The sequence below is a fragment of the Pleurodeles waltl genome, chromosome 5 (assembly GCF_031143425.1).
Source record: "Pleurodeles waltl isolate 20211129_DDA chromosome 5, aPleWal1.hap1.20221129, whole genome shotgun sequence".
Taxonomy (NCBI): domain Eukaryota; kingdom Metazoa; phylum Chordata; class Amphibia; order Caudata; family Salamandridae; genus Pleurodeles; species Pleurodeles waltl.
The window spans coordinates 1,525,285,538-1,525,306,335 of record NC_090444.1 but is presented as its reverse complement, the minus strand read 5'-3'; the positions used below and the strand labels follow the sequence as shown (position 1 = coordinate 1,525,306,335).

The following is a 20,798-nucleotide window of genomic DNA, read 5'->3' as shown; positions in this document are numbered from 1 at the left end:
GCCTATCTCACCCATAGGATAACATTGGGATTACCTTATTTAATTTTAAATGTATAAGTCACAGTTTGGAAGAGAGTCACTTTTTGAGTTTGGTGTCTCTGGAATCATAATTTAATTTCACAACGTATGGTGAAGTCAGATTTTAAAATGCAAATTCTCAAAAAATGCCACTTTTAGAAAGTTGGCATTTTCTTTCTTTAGCCATTTGGTGCCTGCTGCCTGTCTCTGCTCACTTGCTTTCTGTACTCCCTCTCAACTGCCACATACAATGGGAGCTTAGGTATGACTTGATGGTCCTTCCTGGGAGGGTGGGAGGGAGAAGCTGGCCACAGCCCCACTTACACCTGAAAAGGCTGTGTCCTGACCCCACATAAAGGGATTAATAATCCCCTGTAGTTAGTTTTGGGATATAGGAGAAAGGGCAGTACCTCTGTGCACCTCAAAGGTCTGTCTTTGAATTCTTCCTGACTTCAAAGGCCCAACTGGGTATAAGCACTGGACTTCTGACACAAAAAACTCAGTACACATCTGGACCTGTGAATACTGTGAATACTCTGCCAGGAAGAAGGACTGCTGTGCTGCTGAAGTACTGCCACTATGTTGGACTGCTGCATTGCTGGACTCCTACCTTGCTGTTCTGCTGCCTGGGTCAGAAAGTCTTACTCCAAAGTCTAGCTGGTTGGCCTCCTGAAGTCTCAGGGACATAAAAGACTTCCAAACACACTGCTCCTGCACCTGGACTTTCCTATTTGTAATTCTTCCCTGCTAAGTGTTGCCACCCCAGTCCTAGACTTTTGGGAATGAGCTTAAGATGTTTGCTTCAGCAGAATAGATGAATCTTCTGCAGCAGGGGCAGAAACGATGCATCACCACTGTTGTGTGGAACAGAACTGGTGCATCATCAATGCAAGGCTTTTCCCAGTGAAGGTCTTTGCATCTCCGTTGGTGGCAGCCTCGACAACAATGCTGAATCTCCACATCACAGTCTCTGCACTCACGGAATCCAATGCATCCCCTCGACTGCACAACACTTCCTCGAACCTGAAGGGTGCACCGCAAGCCCTGGTGCCTGGCTCTACTAAGTTGAGGTAGCAGGAACTCACACCCTAATTCTGCTGCATGTCGGAACCAATGCATTGCTACTGTTGCTTGGAGAAAATTGACACAACCTCTACTGCATGCTTCATGACTGCTGCAAGGCTCTACAACCAGGATTTAAGGTAATTTTGTTCAATGGGCCCAACTGGGTCTCGGTAGCCAGTCTGCACTCCAATGTAGTATCCTGAACTTTTAAGTTTCTCCTGCTCCTGCTCAACCATATATCCCCGGTTGGTACTTATTGCTAATAAGTAATATTTTACAGTTTATTGGTTGAAAATTCATAACTCAAGTACTTTTGGGATTTTTGTCATTTTAGTCCTGTTTTATTTGATAAAAAAATCACAGCTGTTTTTCTAACCTGGTGGGGGATCCTTTTCTCGTGGTGTTTTCATTGTTTTACTGTGTGAAGTGCTGTACAAATACTTTACACATTTCCTCTAAGTTAAGCTTGAATGCTCTATGGCAATCTAGCAGGGGGTAAGCAGAGGATAATTTGTGGTATGCTTCTTGCTTACCCTGACTAGAATTGTCATTGCTGCTTGACCAGGGGTCACATCCCAGTAAATCAATATCCCAATTTCTAGCATTGATGGCAGTGGTGGGATAGGACTTGTGTTTGTTTAGCACCATACAGTAACTTTGTGTACACTAACACTCAACATCCAAGATAAATTAGATTTTTACACTCTCCCTAATTGGTTTATGTTTTTTCTCCAAAATCATAACTCTTGCTGCTGGTTCTATAACTGGAAGCATGGAATCTGAGCTGGCCAACCTTTGAACTCATAAAGTGGTCCAACTCCGAGACCTCTGCAAGGAGCTTAGACTTCCTGCCAATTGTGCCATCATGAAGGTAGAATTACAAAAGGTGCCTAGGGCATGTGCCGAGGCTCCCTCTGGACAGGAGGGCAGCCCAGAAGAGAATGATAGATTAGGGGAGCTTGAGAATGGCTCTTCTGAAGAACCATCTGCAATGGTGGAGGGTGACATCCCTAACTAGGAGTTCCCTGTCAGGGCTAGGAGAAGTGTCTCTTTCCATGGCCTATCCCCAGAGGAACTGGCGGACAGGAGGGAGAAGAGACCATTCAAACTGCAGATGGCCAAACTAAAGATGGAGGAAAATAAACTGACCATGAGGGAGAAAAAGGCTGAAGGTGCCATGGAAAAAAAGAAAAATGTTTTTGGCTCATTAGAGAAGCCTAAACGACCTGGATATCAAGACAACACAGGTGGTTTCTAGCAGTGATGATGACAGCATACTTGCAGTACCTGAAGGAGAGAAAGGGATTAGCATACCCAAGGATTTGGTGCCCTGCTATGTGGAAGATGACCGAGATATAGGCAAATAATTTTCTGCATACAGAGTGGCACTGAGGATTCATGCAGTACATGAGGAGCACTGGCGGGTCTGTGGAATTGTGCAACTAGAGGTTGTGTACCAAACCAAATACATCCCTATGAGGGCCATTCTGTTTGCAAAGTTTGGGTTGACCCTCAAAAAGTATCATCAAAGGTTCAGGAACAGCCAGATGCTCCCCAAACAATATGAGGTAGATATTGTGGACTACGCCAGCAAGGTACTGAATGGGTGGGTGCAGGGCAGCAAAGTAAATCATTATGGTGGTTTGTGCAATTTAATCATGAAAGAGGACATGCTAATTGTTTGTTTTACAGAGTTGTGCCAGCACCTAATTGTTATTAAGCAGACTGACTCCCAGAAAGCTTGCTGAGGAGGCAGACCTCTAGCCCAGTACCAGAGTGTCAAAGACGGTTTCTGGGTGTGACGCCCACAAAGATGGTCAGAGTTCCAACCAGAAGAAAGAGGTGGGAGAAAAACTAAAATGTAAGGAGTTTTTAAAAGGCCCCCAAAATAATTCCCAAGGCAGTAGTGGTAACCAGTCCTAGTCTGAGTTGAAGTAGAAGGGGTTCTTTGATAAGCAGACAGGGAGGTTGGTACCTCAATGTTCTGAGTGCTATACGTATGGACAATCCAAAGGTGTCTATAAATGTCCCAAGATGGTACAGCCCCCCACTGGTGGGCCGACACATGGGCACTCAATGAGGAGCTAGTCCCAGTTAGATTTTGGTGGAAGACGGAGATGATCCTTGTTTCCCTAGGGGACAAGGAGATGGTGCTAAAAGCCGATATGAATGTGAATACTTCAAAGTATATGCAGGCTCTGCATGACACAGGAGCCAGCATGATTACTGTCAAGTATCAGCTGTTGTCTGCAGAGCAGGTCCTACTAAACACATTCTACTAAGTCATAGTCAGCAACAATCAAGAAAGCCATCTACAGGTGGCTCTGGTTCCCTTGGGGGGGGGGGCTCAGGATCTCTGAAAGTAACTGTGAGCTGTAGACTGTTTACTAGACCACAACCTTGAGCACACTGTCTGAAGGGAGAGAGAACTCATGTTTCACTTTGAAATGTTGGGATTGTCTGAGTAGGTCTGTATGACCACACAGTCCATGGCTGTCCAGGAAGAGAGTGAGCGGCATGTGGATCCTCGAACAATGGCATAGACAACTGACAAGGAGAGGAGCAAAGGGTATGGGAAACCAGCCCCTAAAGTTCCCACAGTGGAGGTTGACGTCGTCTCTGCGGAGGAGTCCCTTGAGCCAACTGGGGAAGACACTGCCGCCAGAGGTGACCTACCTGAGCTTGCTGGATGGTTGAGGGTGGGCCCACTAGGGAGGAATTCTGCAAAGTCCAGAAGGAGTGCCCCACTCTTGAGGACTGGAGGCTGCAAACCTCAGCCCATGCTGCAGGTGAAGCTTCTGGGGATCACCTAATCTGCTGGGAGAAAGATCTATTTTATAGCGAGCCTAAGTCTTCCCGTACTGGAGTGGCTAATGCAGTGATGCGCACCAAGTGTTACAGGGAGTCCCTACCAGGTTTGGCTCAAAACATATCCCTGACAGGACATTTGGGGCAAGACAACATCTTCCCAGGTTTGCCCCCCACTTTGATTAGCCCTGAAGAAGACAGCCTCAGATCAATTCTGCAGGTCCTGTCCCACCTGCCAAGCTAGAGGGAAATCAGGAAAAAAGCAAAAAGCTCCCCGGGTCCCATTACCAGTAGTTGGTACCCCCTTTGAAAGTGTGGGCACCAACATCATTAAACCCTTGGACTCCAAGACAGCTTCAGGCAAGAGATTTTGTCTTGGTGGACCATGCTGTCTGCTACCCAGAGGTCATCCCTCTGGAGTAAGTGACTTCTCCTGTGGTGGCTAGTGCTCTGATGGGGATCTTTACTCACGTGAGGTTCCCCAAGGACGTATTGTCTGATAGGGGCACTAACTTCATGTCAGCATACTTGAAGTCTAGGTGGGATGAGGGCAGTGTAATTTACAGGTTCACCACACCATATCACTCCTAAACCAATGGTTTTGTAAAAAGATTCAACAAGACCTTGAAGGGCATGCTTATGGGCTGACCTAAGCCCATGAGGCATAATTGAGACATCCTCTTGCCATGCCTTCTCTTTGCCTACAGGGAGGTCGCCAGAGAACGGAGTAGGGTTCAACTCATTTGAACCCCTCTCTGGCCACCCTTCTAGGGGACTTCTGAGCCTTGTCAGAGACGGGTGGGAGCAAGCTCACAGGAAACCCCCCTACATGCTGGTCCTCCACAACCAAATACACAGCTTGAGGAAGAAGGCAAAAAGCCACTTTGAGGCTATCCAATAAGTCATGAAACTCTGGTATGACCAGAAGGCCACTCTGGTAGACGTTCAGCCTGGCCAGAAGTTATGGGTCATGGAGCCATTAGAGTCCACAGCTCTCCCGGACTGCTGGAGTTGCCCATATGAAGTCAAGGAGTGGAAGAGGGAGTCCACCTACTTGGTGGCTCTCCAGACCCCTACACCATCCCAATGGTGCTCCATGTTAACAAAATAAGCATACTCCTAGTTATGGATGAGGGAGTGGAAGAGGTCAGTGAACCTCTCCCTGACCTACTATCTGCACAGGTACACAAAGGGTCAGTGGATGGTCTCAACCTCTATTCTTCCATGAGCCCCGAGCAGCAGAGCAACTGTTATCAGTTACTGGGACAGTTTGCCTCTATTGTCTCCCAATTCCAGACTCACGACACCTGTGTGTCCATGACATTGACTCAAGAAACTGTCCCTTCTAAAGAACGAAATGTACAGGTTGTCAGATAAGGTGAGGGCCAATATCAAGAATGTTGGCACCAATATCTTGGTGTTAGTGGTGATTGAGCCCTCTTGTAGCACCTGGTCCAGTCCTGTGGTGTTGGTACCAAAGGCTTCCCCACCAAAACCACTCCAGAATTCCAGTTCTGGGTGGACTACCCAAGACTCAGTTCCATTCCAAAGATGGGTGCACACCCCGTTCCCCAAGCAGAAGAGTTCATTGTCAGGCTGGGCACTGCCAAATGCCTGAGTATGTTTGATTTGACATCTGGGTACTGGAAGATTTCTCTGACTGAAAGGGCTAAAGAGAGTTCAGCAATCTCATTCCTTGAGGGCCACTTCCATTTTCGGGTGATGCCCTTTGGTTTGAAGAACGCCCCTGCCACCTTCCAGAGTCTGGCAAACAGGGTTCTGACTGGAAAGGAGGCCGTTTGTGCTGCCTACCTAGATGACATTGCTGTCTAAAGTTCCAGCTGGAAATAACACCTCAGTGAAGTGCTTCAGGCCCTGCAATGGGTAAGCCTGACTATCAAGGCCAGTAAGTGCCAGATTGGGCAGGGTTCTGTGGTGTACCTGGGTCACCTGGTGGTTAGGGGCAAGATGTAGCCCCTCTAGGCAAAGACTGCACTAGTTGGCATCTGCCCTGCACTAGTCTGTGGCCTCCAGTTCCTGCTTGTTCCAGCCTGATCCAGTGTCTGCCATTTGACTAAGTGACACCACCATTGACCTAGTTTTCCTGATCACCATTCTTCCTGCTGAGAGAAGCCTCACCAATCACAGGACCTGCTTAATGTAGGCCACAATGTGTAAAACAGGCATACCAAAGATAAGCCCGTCTGCCCCCACCTTCGCCTGGAACATTCACAGGGCCACAACCCATGGCCCTTGCTCCCTCTGGAGATACACCATCACCAGGCTCTGCAAACATAACCAGACACTGCAACAAACACTGCCACCATGCCGACCCAAGATCACCCACCACAGCCGCATCAACAAGCCTGGCCGAGCAATTCCCATCTTACACAAGGAATTCATCCAAAGTACCACCACAAATGACATTATCCTAGCCAAGGAACACCTCTACGTCTGACTCAAAATAGACAGCAAAACCTCCATCAGGAGTATCCTTGCCAAACGTCCTCCAGGACCAAATCCAGCCTTCTGCATATTCATCACAGAATTTATTGTCCTTTTGCCATAGACTGCAACAACCATATTTTCCTTTGCTACCTCAACTTCCATCTCAATAAACACAATTACGTCAACACTACTAACCTCCTTGACAGCATGAATAACATCAGATACACCCAACTTGTTGACAACATCATGAGTGCCACAAGCCACACGTTTGAGCCCATCTTCACCTCCAGCGACCACATCAGGTACAGCCAAACCATGGAACCCACCTGGACCGACCACTCCATCGCCCACTTCAACATCATCAACTCACTGGTCTGTGCCCCCATTCTGCCCAACAGCAGTTGGAGCAAAGTCTCAAATGACACAAGAATGAATGCCTCCAATACCACCCTCCCCATCATCTTCAACAACCTGGACCAGAACATCAGACACTTCAACAACTGGATCACCAACTGCAGCAACTGTACCAACATCATCACTCCCAAGCACAACAACACCCACAGAAGATCTACAAGCAGACTAGCTGGTCCACTAACGACCTCAGAACTGTCAAACAAAACTGTAATCAACTGGAAAGGAGATGACACACCAGCAAGGATTAGACCGACAAGACCGCCTTCAAGACAGCCCTTAACTTCTACCACAGAAAGTTGAGAGAATTGAAGAAAAGGGCCTTACCCGAAAGCATCAAATCAAGATTCAATAACAGCAAAGAACTGTTCAAAATCATCAAACAAAATTCCAACTCCTCAGCTGCAACAATCAGCATTACCCACTTAAAGAAGCTCTGCAATAACCTTGGAAGGGTCTTACATGGCAAAATCACCAACATCTACTGAAACTTAAAACCCTAGCCCAACACAGACATCCAACTATCTGAATGGATCCATTTTGCCCTACAGGACATAGCCTCTATCATGAACTCATTCCACTCAGAGGCCCTAACTGACACATTCTCTCACCACACCTTCAAGATAGGCGAAGCCAGAACCAGCCATGTACTCATCACCTTGTTCAAAACATCAGTTGCTACTGCCACCTTTACACAAGGACTGGGAAAATGCTGAAGTCATTTACATACCCCAACAACTCAACAACTACAGCTCAAACTCCCTGCTCCCAGCCAAAGTTTTAGAAAAAGCCATCAACCAACAACTTTCCTCACATCTGGAATGGAAATTCCTACTTGACTCCTCCCAATCTGGATTCCAAAGAAACCATAGCACTGAGACAGCATTCATTGATGCTACTGACAACATACGAGCCCTACTCGACTGAGGAAAGACTGTGGCTCTTATCCTCGAATACCTGTCAGCAGTCTTAAATTCGGTCTCTCACCTATACTCACCACAAGGCTGCACAACATAGGAATCTATGGTGCCACTCTCAGATGGCTCTCATCGGCAGAACACAAAAAATCCATCTTCCCCCCTTCGCCACCAAACCCAAGGAAATCAACTGTGAAAACACATGAACTGAACATAATTCCCCTTGCTGATGGCACACAACTCATCCTCTCCCTCTCCGAAGACACCAAGAACACCAGACCAACTTCCATAACTGCATGACAGACTGGATGAGGGACAACTGCCTGAAGCTCACTTTGACATGACAGAGGTACTGATCTTTGGAAACAAAAGCTCCCCAATGGGAACATCCTGTTGGCCCTCAGAACTCAGATGCACCCCACCCCCACTAACCACGCTAGGAACTTAGGCACCATTCTGGGCAAAAGCCACCTTCAGGTCAGCTCCGTCTGCTCCTCCTGCGTCTTCATCCTCTGCATGCTTCGTAAGGTATTCAAATAGCTATACCAAAGCTCAAGACACACCCTCCCCCAAGGACCTCATCTCTAACCAACTGGACTAAGGCAGTGCTCTCTATCCAGGGATTGCAGCACATTTCATCCGATGACTACAAACCATACAGAATGCCACACCCAGACTCGTCCTGGATCTCCTTAGATGAACGCGTATCAGCCCCTACCCTAGGGAACACCACTGGCTTCCTGTATAGAAAAGATGCAAGTTCAAGCTCCTGACCCACGTATACAAAGTCCCACACAGCTGTGGACCAGCCTACTTGAACCACAGCCTGAACTTCCATCAGCCTACAAGAATAAATCCACTCCGCTTCCCTTTCTCTAACCCTCACACCCCACTTCTGTAGGAGGAGATGCGGAGGTCGCTTCTTCTGCTCCCTAGCAGTGAAGAGATGGAACATTCTACCATTTCAACTCTGGACCTCACAATCTCTTCCAGAGCTCTAAAGGTCCCTGAAGACCTGCCTATTCAGGTAATCAACTGGACCCTGCCAGCGCCTGGATACCTTCAAAGGTGACAAGAAGCACTCTGCAAATCTACTGACTGGTTGATTGAAAAGGCAAGAAAATGCCAGCTTTTCAGAAATTGCATTTTCCGAATTGCAATTTAAATTCTGACTTCATCGTTAAGTTAGGATTTTAAATTGTGATTCCAGAAACACAAAACATGAACTGATTACATCATTTAATTTGGAAATTACACTTATAAAAAGGAATAAGCTGTTTTCCTATGGGACATGTAGGCCGGGCAGTATTCAAAACATATGTAAGAGCTTTCACTACCCGGACATGTAAAACTCAAAAACATGTCATACCTTTTGAAAACATTGCACCTTGCCCTCTGGGCTGTCCAGGGCCTACCCTAGTGGTGAAAATGTATTGAAAAAGAAGGTTTGGGCCTGGCAAAATGCTGTCTTTATCAAGTTGAAATGACAATCTGAAAACTACACACACAGGCTGGAAAAGCAGAATTGAGACATGTCAAAAAGGGCTACTTAAGTGGGTGGCACAATCAGTGCTGAAGGCCCACTAGCAGCATTTAATTTACAGGCCCTGGACACAGGTAGTGCCCTTTTACTAGGGTCTTACAAGTAAACTAAATATGCCAATTTGGTATAAGCCAGTCTAACATGTCTTAAGGAGAGACCACAAACACTTTAACACTGGATAGTAGTGGCAAAGTGCACAGAGGCCTAACAAATGCAAACAAATTCAGAAAAAAAGGAGAAGTGAGGGTAAAAAGTCTGATTATGGCACTGCGGAAAGGGCCAAGTCCAACATTATTGCACTTATAATAAGGGAAACTGCAAATCTGTCACATTGGTGACAGACTACACATCTGTCAAATTCTAAATCAGGCACAAGTTTATTTCAATAACTCTTCTAGCCGGAAGGGAAAGCTTGTATGAACGGATGCTGATGACATTATTTGCTCAAAATCCCTTGGTGTGGAGCACAAAGATGAGAATGTATTCGTACCAAGTGCCTTCCCCTGCAGGAATGTACATAAAAAGAATCAACTGGCTACAAAATATTTGTGGACTGTTTATCACTAGATTGAGGAATCATGGCCAAATGCATTTGCTCCATTTATCTCAAAAGGCACTTAGTGTACAACTCACCTATTGCCTTCCTTGTTTCCCTGTGTTTATACCTACTGCCTATAAAACTGCTATTTCGTCCGGTATTGGCATTCTACTTGATTAAATAGCTATGTTCTGGTCATACCACACAATTTGAATATGTCTCCCACACAATTTGAATATGTCTCCCACTCATCTCAAGGATGAGGTGGTGGTGTAGGGTGAATTCTGCCACTTGTACGTTGTGAAAGTACCTTAAGCCACACATGAACTCAATATTGCAACAGCAGAGAAGTGTAATAGTTTTTGATTAATAGAAGAAATGCATGGACTATAACACGAAAACACTTCTGTCTTTGAAAGACATTTGACAGCCACAATTTTGGATCTTTCCCCGCTGGAAGATTTGTCTTTCACAAAAAAGACTAAGGGGCTGATTTAGAGTTTGACAGATGGGTACTCTGTTACTAATGAGATAGATAACACATCCACATATTTAGAAGTGCACTATATCCTAATTAACTTAAAACAAGGGAGATGGGTTATGTTGGTGATGGAGGACCCATCTGTCAAACTCTGTGTCAGGCTCAAAGTCAGAAGGTAAAAACTTGACCAGGATGAATCACTTAGTGGATCTGACCTTTGCTCCATAGCTGTTGACCTGAAATTGTACCTATGTTCTGGTCACCTGCAAACGTGACTTAATTGGTGGTTTATTTTTTCTTGGTGTTTTTGTCCCTGAAAATTAAAAAAATCGTATCTACTGTTCCCTTCAAAGTTTTATGATGATGTTGGTGTTCTTTTTGCTTATGAATACTTTCTCTATTTTTCTAAACGGGTTTGGGGATTTTATTATGTAATAGTCTGTATTTCAAAATTATTGGTACCTGTTTGAACTTGGAACTGCTGGGGATGTTTTCATTGAAGGTGAGGTCTGTGTAGGAAATCCAAAGGATTTTATATTTTCTATAAGTTGGGGCTCAGTGTGCTGGTAGGGGTGCAGTAATCTAAATTCATGCAGGGAGACAGATTTAACCTGTGGTGGCTCTGTGCTGTTGGTAACTTGAAGGAATGTGTTCTTTGTGAGCTTGAGCTAAAGGTAGAAATGTGACATCCAACTCTGGATTGCTATGAAACAGGATTTGAGCTGCTGAATGTCATAAGTAGAAGTGTTAACATATAATAACGGATCTTAATGTTGCTGTCATAAGCATCTGGAGGATTTTATGGGGAGGTTGTAGATGATGGAAACATGGATCAGTAACTTTCTACTGGAATGAGATGGCAGTGCTTGTGCAGACTGAGCAAATTCATTTCTAGGCCATATGATGTACTGCTGATGCCACAGGAAGCTCCTGTGATCTTGTACTACCTATATGTATGGACAAGTGGCACATGGCAAGAAAGATTTGAGGACTGTGTGAAAGAAAGTCATGCATGCTTATACTGTATGGATCAGTGGTTGATGGTCAACTGTGCCATAGGCTGCCCAGAAGTTGTGAAGGCTAAAGGGGCATAGATATTTTTTGTCATTAATTAGGTCAGCAACACTGCATTTGGGAACTGCACATGATCCTAATTGCAGTCTTCATGGTATAAAAAACGTTCAATAAACAGCAATTAAGAAATAGAGAACACCACTGTGTGGCACAAGAAAGCTTGATTACATCTGCACAGCATTAGAAACACAATGAGCTGTAGTGATGTTCACATCTCATTTACTAAAATGAGCTCTTAATACTTATGGAGTGCCTATGATATATTCTCATAGTGCTGCACGACATACAACACTAGAAGCCAAAGTAATACATACAGGGTGGCATTTTTTCTACAGAAATATACACAATTCACAAAGACAGGGATATGATAATCTGGTCCACAGCTTAGATGCGACTGCTTGTGGCTGGCACAGGGGTTTGATGGAGTGGCTCGGCAGCAAGGTGGACAGAGGGGGGAGAATGGGAGAGAACACCAATTCCAATGATAGCTGCAAGGTGGTCGGTGGTACTTCAACCCCCCTCGTTCTTCTGCTGTTCAGAATGGCAGGAGAAGTGGGTGTCACCACCTCAGCAGGCAACAGCCTGCAGGTGGGCAGAGATGCCGCAAGCAGTGATGGCGTCACTTGGCGACGAAGATACATAGTCTAGAAATAAAGGTTTTGACTTATGCTCTGATAGCAGTACATGCAGTTTTCAACATATAGGGCTCTGTCTCAGGGTACAAGCTTAACACTGATAAAGCTCAAGTTCTGTCTAATGTTGTTGCCCTTGGACAGAATTGAGGCTGCTTATGCCCTGCAACATATCTCATGGTTGTGCTGTCACTTGATATGGAGAAGATAAATTCTACTAAATTATGGCCAATTGTTCACAAGAATGAGGGAGATGCTTAACACGTGGAATGGACCGCATGTGGAGTTAATTGGGAGGTGTAACCTCATTAAAATCATCATTCATTCTACCTCATTATCTTTATTTTTTCTGATGCATACCTCTTTAACCTAAATTGTTTCCAAGGGTGGAGGTATCCTGGCAGAAAATTCTATGGAGCTATCGGAAATCCAAATCTAATATACAGCTGCTTCAGCTCCCACGGGAGAGGAGAGTGTCTCTCCTTGTTGAGCTTGTAGGTTTACTATCATGCTGAATATTTTTTCCAGCTGAGGATGGTGCTCGGTAGGGAATTGTTGCCTTTGGGACATATATTTTCCGAAATTCTGCCATGAGCGAGGTTATTGTGCCCCGTATGGGCATCATTAACATGACGTATTTGAAACTGACCAGGTTTGAGACCCTACAGGTCTTTTACCTTATCTGGTCTTAAAAAACCTTTTTAAAAAGTCTTCCAGAAATTACCCTTTACAATGCATATACGTGCCTAGGCTACAACCCTTACTCACCTCAGCAAGGGCATGAGAGCTTCATGATATGTTGGGAGAACTCTCAACTTCATACACTGCAGCATTTTTTTGAGGGAGGTGTTTTCTATTACGAGAGTTCACAACAAAGGTTTTCTTTTCCCCGGGCCAGATTTTTCGGTGTTTACAGCTATAACACTCTTTGAATAGTGTTCACCCAAAAGAATTACACTGTACTCAGTGCCTTTTTGTTGATTATATGCTTGAGGGTCCACTTAGGGGAACGATCACTTTCAGATATAGAATGTAAGACAGATCCCTTTCCAGTCAGAGCGGACAAGGGGACCCAGCATCTCAGGTCAAAGATCACCATGGATGATCTCAGGTATACTCATATCCTTGCACAGTGTGCCTTAAACGTCTCAAAGGTTAAAGTTCATAATTTCAAGTTTATTAATGATTTTTACCTGACACCTTACTTTCTCCAGATAATGAATGTCAGACAAGACGCTAAGGCCCGTATTTATACTTTTTTTAGCGCCGCATTTGCGCCGCTTTTTGACGCAAAACGGCGCAAACCTATAAAATACAATGGTATTTTGCAAGTTTGCGCCGTTTTTGCATCAAAAAACGACGCAAATGCAGCGCAAAAAAAGTATAAATACGGGCCTAAATGCTTTTACCATCAGACACAGTCCATTTCTTTGCTTCTTGCCCATCAATTGAGCCTTTTTGGGAGCCTGTCAAGCCAAGAATGAATTGAACCTTTCACGTCTGGACATACTATTCCCACTTAAGGCGAAAAAGCAAAAAATGAACAGATGATGGATGGAATGCTGAACAATGTAAACATTCACCCCCAATCACGAAGATCTGGGTTTAATACCTAGATGTGGGTCCTGTGCTCACTGTAACACTGGATTCAAGCTAACCTGGCTGATGAGGCAATAACCCGAAACCGGTCCCAGGATGCTTGTTTCTGGTCCAGGGAGAACCTGGCCTGGCAGCTCGGCCTAGATTGCTGCTATGTGGAACAGGGTCAAGACTGATTCGCATATTGCTGGGTCCAAACTTGGGTCGTGTGGAGGGCAAAAAACAATGGCTTAAACCCACATCTTTGTGACTAGAGGTGAATGTTTGCATTGTTCAGCATTCCGCCCGTCATCTGTTCTTTTTCCCTTTATCATACATGCCAAAGCATTACATTGTGAGGTCTGAAAGAGATGCCCATCTAGAAGTTGAATTGCACAGTGTGAAGCTGAAAAATCCGGGATCAATCCTGGTTTCTCTATTTGACCAAATTGAGTGATCCTAGGCAAATACTTAGTCACCTAGACTCCTTTTTGTTTATTAGTACATTTCATAGCACCTTTAAATACACAAGTTGAGGATGTGTGCTGTACAAAAAGTTCAAACTTTTTAAAATTAACTATAACTTTTTCTGTGCATAATTAGAATCTACGTGACTGATGTACATACGCTCCTAATGAGAAATCATAAATTGCAGCAAATTATAATTTTCCAACTACAATTTCTTATTAGGAATCTGCTAAAATGGATTTGGTGGAAGTGAGTGAATATGCCCACTGACATCTGATGTATCCATTGGTATTTTGTGAAACAAATACACAAATAGTGTTCCATAGCATGTTGCAAGTCGACCCACTTTATTAATGAGGTCTGAGGACTGGATTTCGTGGTAAAATATTGGGTGTCTGTCTTAAAACTTTAATACATAAGTTAAGGAATGAGTATTTGCCAGGGACTCCTTTATATGCCTCTTCCAAACAAAAAAATATGTTTTTTGTATGAAACCTGAATTGTGATTTTGTAACATTCAAAAAAGCCATTTTGTGATCACAAGGGCTCAAATTTGACCTTTGCGATCATTAAATAGATTTCTATATCAGAACCTACACTTAGTGTAAATTTGACAAGTATTCACATATAGATCTTATTTCACAAATAACATTGACATCAGGGTGAGGGAAGGAGTGTTTCTCAGTTTCTGTTCGCTTTTAATAAATACTTATTGGTGCACAGATACAATCTGGTGTTGAAAAGTGAAAAGCTTTTGTGCACTAAAAAATAAGCTTTTTTGAATTTTGAAGACTTTTTAACATTTTGTAAAATTGTGTTTACTATAGCCTTAGAACCCGCCGTAGTGGGCTCTACCGGCTATTAAAGGCCCGCTCCCCGCGTTAAATGCCCGAGCCGAAGGCGAGGGCATTTAACAAGGGAGAGGGACTTTAATAGCCGGTAGAGCCCGCTACGGCGGGTTCTAAGGCTATTAGAACATTCTGCCACACAGGGCAGAATGTTCTATTAAAAAAAAAAATGTTCACGGAGCCCGAGGGGCTTTGTTCACAGCTGTTGCTGTGAACAAAGCGAACATTGGAATGTTGGCACTGCTTTTACCGGCCTGTAAAAGCCCGCAGCACTCCATTGTTTTCAATGGAGCCCCCAGCATTCCAATGTTCTAATATATGTTTTACATGCCACTTATTTTCAGGTCTCGGCTCCGTAGAATCAGAGCTGACCATTCCCTCTGCTCTGGCTCGGCTCTCCCTGTTCATTTGTTGACTCGCCCACTTCTACTGTCCGTGCCCTGAAATCTCTACATCATGACATGCTGAGATTGGTGCATGCTATTAATGATGCAATTTCGAGTTTGAACTGGAATCCAATAATAAGTTAAAATAATAAACCACTTCAATTGTACTTGGTGCTGTTCTCACATCTGCAGTTGCTCGAGTAACTTTCTAAAGTTGGCCCACTCTGTTACTGATGACTACTTTGAGAACATACTCTATTTTTTCTGAACTTGATTTGAAATATAAACATTGACTTACTTGTGTAAGTGATATTGAAGCCTCTCCCGGTGGTGGAATGATCTGACTGAAATTCCAGCCGTACAATGTGCCCATTACTAGCAATCTGAGAAGGAACATCGTTGCCAGAGAAAGTGCCAAGGGCTGGCAAATCAGAAATGCCATCATCCTTTACTGAGATGAAATCAAACTGTGGCTCCACATCAAAATCGTTGAAAATTAAATGAATCCTGCTTCCTGGCTCCGAGATTATTAGCCACACACAGTTCATGTTGTTTCCATATTCATCGGGGTAGTTCGGCGAGAGAATAATTCCAGATGGCATTGTGAAGTTGAAGAAGCACGAGACTGCATAGAAGATATTTAATTAGGTTAATTGCGGTAATTAGCACATATTGTCTTCTTTCTATTTGTTTTCAACATGCAAAACTTTCTAGCTTTTAACACTTTAAATGCATTTTAAAGAGACAGACAGATTTTCTCACTGCAGATAATAATCGCGAATTACCGTTGCAAGATCGATGGTACAACTCACTCTCATGAAACTCTTTTGTATGATCAACATACATGTCAACAAAATCTGCTTCATATGAGTTTTACACAGATGTAACATTAATCGGAGGGTTTTAAGGATTCCATGAGAATTTAAATACGCATCTTGCTTTCATCTCAGTGAACTTGTATTTTAATAAACACAATCATTTAAGAAATACAACCTTGCATATATTCTACTTACTGTGTTCAAATGTGCATGTTCTCCTACTGCTGAACACACAAATTTCAAGAAACCCATGTGCTCTGTTTATTAGGTTCCGAACCCCGGGAAACAGAGGGTGATGTATAGACTCAGCAAGAAAACTCGTAGAAGCTAAGCTTTAAGCTTTCACACTTCCTTTAATTAGATAGCACAAGAACAAATAGACATTGACACAACTCTTTGGCATGGTTCTGGAGCATACTTTTCCTATGCTTGTATGCATGAATATTTGTAGAGTGCACACCTACACGTATTATAGTTTTTAACTTAATGGTGGTGTGAGCTAAGAAACATGAGTCAGAATTATTTGCAGGTTGGACCCTGTTTAAAAGGTAGGAACCACCCCCTCCGATAGGAGAAAATTTGGAAGGTTAGAGAATGACAAGGAAGCAGGTGACTTCGGTGGTCAGACAGCTGTCGCATCACTTTTAACCATGCAAGCGCTTGAAGGATTATTCAATTCCTTGGCGCGTATGTAATGAAACTGCAGCTGCAAACAGTATGTAGTTTGTCATAGGAGTATTGACAGCAGATTGGGGGGAGGCGCATTACAAAAGACCGCCTCAGTGCCCAGAGAAAGCGGTAGGCCCATGAGTGTAGCATCTGTGGAGGACACAGTGACGATAATGGCAGGTTGATCACTCCTAGAAGGGCGGCACTCCAAGGGTTATGTAAGGAGGTTAACAGGAAGGTGTATGGATGCTGGAGGGTGCAGGCTCTCTTTCTGGAGGGACTGCATGGTGTCAATGAGACCGTTGACCAGGGTGGTGTTTCATTCCAGGAGCAATGGACCAAAACTTGTTGGTTTCAAGGAAATCTTTATCACTTTCTTCAGGAGGAAGAGCTGTTAGCTTTAGAGTAGTCTAGTGTGAGCAATTTTGTTATTGTGTGTGAAGTAAGTTGGGTGAACTTTAAAGAGGTGTTAGAAATGGGGTCTTTGGTTGACAGTCAGGTTACCCCCTGTTCAAGCAAGGACCCTCACTCTAGTCAGGGTAAAAGAGAATCACCCTCACCTAACCTCTGCTTAACTCCTTGGTAGCTTGGCAGAGCAGTACGCTTAACTTCAGAGTGCTAGGTGTAAAGTATTTGTACTAACACACACAGTAACTTAATGAAAACACTACAAAATAACACAAAACAGGTTTAGAAAATAGGAAATATTTATCTAAAGAAAACAAGACCAAAATGACAAAAATCCACAATACACAAGTCAAGTTATCAATTAAGAGTCTTTCTGTAGTTTAAAACACACACCAACACTTTTAGCTTGAAAATGTACATTGGGTGCTTCAAAAATAACCCCGCACAGGTGAGTGTGCGTCAAATGGGCTTGCGATGTGTCGATTTCACTCATGAGCGAGACCTTGTGTTGTTACTCCTTTCGCTGGGTCGGGGTGCGTTGTTTCTTCTCTCCACAGGAGAGCGATGTGTGGATCCAGTCAGCACTCTCAGGTTCGGAAGGCCTTGTGTTGTTTTTACACGCCCAGCAGTGTTTGCGTCAGAAATCCAGCTGCACAATGATCTGAAAACCACGCAGCACGGGTTGCAATCTCCCAGCCTCCATCAGCGATGCAGCGCGTTGTTTCTCCAGCTATGTGCGTCGATTTTCAGTCGCGTTCCTGATGAGCGTCGATTTTCAGCCACAGAGGCGCGTCATTTTTTTAGCCGCAGATCGGATTTGCTCTGTGGGTGGATTTCCTCCTCTTAGACTGCCAGCTTCTCTTTTCAGGGCCCAGGAACTGGATGGGCACCACAGGGCAGAGTAGGAGTGTCCCCAGAGACTCCAGGTGCTGGCAGAGAGAAGGTTTTGCTGTCCCTGAGACTTCAAACAAACAGGAGCCAAGCTCTAAATCAAGCTCTTGGAGAGTTCTTCTCAAGATGGAAGGCACACCAAGTCCAGTCTTTTCCCTCTTACTCTGGCAGAAGCAGCAACTGCAGCATAGCTCCATAAAGCACAGTCACAGGCAGGGCAGCTTTTCTTCCTCGGCTCTTCAGCTCTTCTCCAGGCAGAGGTTCCTCTTGGTTTCCAGAAGTGTTCTAAAGTCTGTGGTTTCGGGTGCCCTTTTATACCCAATTTCTCCTTTGAAGTAGGCCTACTTCAAAGTAAAGTCTCTTTTGAATGTGAAATCCTGCCTTTCCCAAGCCAGGCACCAGACACTCACCAGGGGGTTGGAGACTGCATTGTGTGAGGGCAGGCACAGCCCTTTCAGGTGTGAATGACCACTCCTACCCTCCCTCCTAGCACAGATGGCTCATCAGGATATGCAGGCTGCCCCCCAGCTCCCTTTGTGTCACTGTCTAGTGTGAGGTGCAACCAGCCCAACTATCAAACTGACCCAGACAGGGAATCCACAAACAGGCAGAGTCACAGAAATGGCATAAGCAAGAAAATGCTCACTTTCTAAAAGTGACATTTTCAAACACACAATCTTAAAAACAAAATTACTAAAAGATGTATTTTTAAATTGGGAGCTCAGAGACCCCAAACTCCACATGTTCATCCACTCCCAAAGGGAATGTACACTTTAATCAGATTTAAAGGTAGCCCCCATGTTAACCTATAAGAGGGACAGGCCTTGCAACAGTGAAAAACGACTTTAGCAATATTTCACTGTCAGGACATATAAAACACATTACTATATGTCCTACCTTAACCATACACTGTACCCTGCTCTTGGGACTACCTAGGGCCTATCCTAGGGGTGCCTTACATGTAAGAAAAGGGAAGGTTTAGGCCTGGCAAGTGGGTACACTTGCCAAGTCGAATTTAAAGTTAAAACTGCTTACACGTACACTGCAATGGCAAGTCTGAGACATGATTACAGAGCTACTTGTGTGGGTGGCACAATCAGTGCTGCAGGCCCACTAGTAGCATTTTATTTACAGGCCCTGGCACCTCTAGTGCACTTTACTAGGGACTTACTAGCAAATCAAATTTGCCAATCATAGATAAGCCAATTAAATATGCATTTTGTAAAGGAGCACTTGTACTTTACCACTGGTTAGCAGTGGTAAAGTACCCAGAGTAACAAAAACAGCAAAATTAGAGTCCAGCACACATCAACAACCTGGGGAACAGAGGCAAAAAGTTAAGGGAAACCACGCCAAGGATGAAAGGTCTAACAAGAGGTGTCTTGAATTTGTGACTGCAAGCAAGTGAAATTCTACTTGCCAGTGGGGTGGTTCTCTCCCAAGGCTTACCTCGTGGTCCTTGTGAATTATAATGATATTTAGCAACAAAAAGAGGTATTTCCGACACATTTAAATTTCACGATTTTCATTGAAGCACTCTGAACTGCTGTATAGGTCACGCCATAGAATATAATAACTAGTTCAGTATACTACACATTGTTTTTAAGTATTGTATTTACAGATTTAGGGCCTCATTACCAGTTTGGCAGAGGGATTACTCTTTCTGGATATCCTGTCTGGCAGTTTACAAGTTACATAGGATATAAACTTGTTATGAGGCCCTTAATGTCACTTTAATTTTACTATTGTAATTTGAGCCTTGCTTTTCAGATAGAATTTTTTGTCTTCACTATATCACTATTGCAACTGCTGATGCCTTCCACCAACAGTAACTCCCTTAGACTGATTCCTAGTTTCCTCCTGCTCACACGCTTTGTTCATTAAAAGAGATGACGTATACAAAGGCATCTCACAACCAGATGCATAGTGGTCTATGCAAAAAATAGTGATTTGATTTTTGAGAAGGCATTCCTCAGGTAGAGCAAAAAGTCAGGTAAGCAACATTTTGTGAAATATAAGTCTGAGACTTTAATGCTAGAGAAAATATTCAAGAAAGAATCATCAGCTTAGATGGCATGATTTTAAGGTCGTATATATGTTCTGTCTTGGATTGTGGATAACACCTGAATAATTTTTCACAATAAAATGTGGAACCTTTGTTCAACCAGGGTGTTCATTACATTGCAAGTTGGAATTTCACTAAAAACACAACCGTCTTCTGCAGTCTCCTACGCCGTTATTTCTGTTTACAAAAAATGTCTGGATTTTGTAAATTATAGATTAATGCAATGGGACTCTTCTTAAACACCACCACTAAAACTCATAACTGGGAATAGAATTCAGTAGTAAACTTTGAGCCATAATACAAATAATAGAGACTAGGCTAGAGTGTGCAAGACTGTACGTTGCCATCGATCCATCTGTTCATACCCATGTGTCAAACGGTAGATGCACTACCATCTAGGCTGTTTTAGAGAGTTTATTAAATAACCTTTTGTACATCATTAGGAACTCATTGATACGTTTTGTTTGCTACTTCTGATATAAGTAGTATAACTCCTGCTCAGTGTCAAAAGTATTAAATGAGGAAGGGGCATGTTTTTTTCATATATGGACTGAACATGTGATTCCTTATTATAATAGCTTGCTAAACTTTCTAGACTTTGTCACCGCACCACTGCCTTTAAAAACATACTACCTTATTGCAAGGGCATCTTAATCCAAATCTACTGAAGCGACACCCAATCACAAACCTGCCACACGAAGAGCAAATCTATAGGACCAACTTCAGCCACCT

The 20,798-nt window shown here is 43.7% G+C and overlaps 1 protein-coding gene across 1 annotated transcript in view; it reads right to left on the bottom strand.

Annotated features, from left to right (window-relative positions):
- The window catches only part of CSMD1 (CUB and Sushi multiple domains 1), a 5,088,256-nt gene that overhangs the window by 2,100,035 nt on the left and 2,967,423 nt on the right, over nucleotides 1-20,798 (bottom strand). The window contains exon 14 of the mRNA XM_069235813.1: nucleotides 15,514-15,840. Coding sequence (XP_069091914.1) covers nucleotides 15,514-15,840 — 327 coding nt within the window. The remainder of the gene's footprint in view (nucleotides 1-15,513; nucleotides 15,841-20,798) is intronic.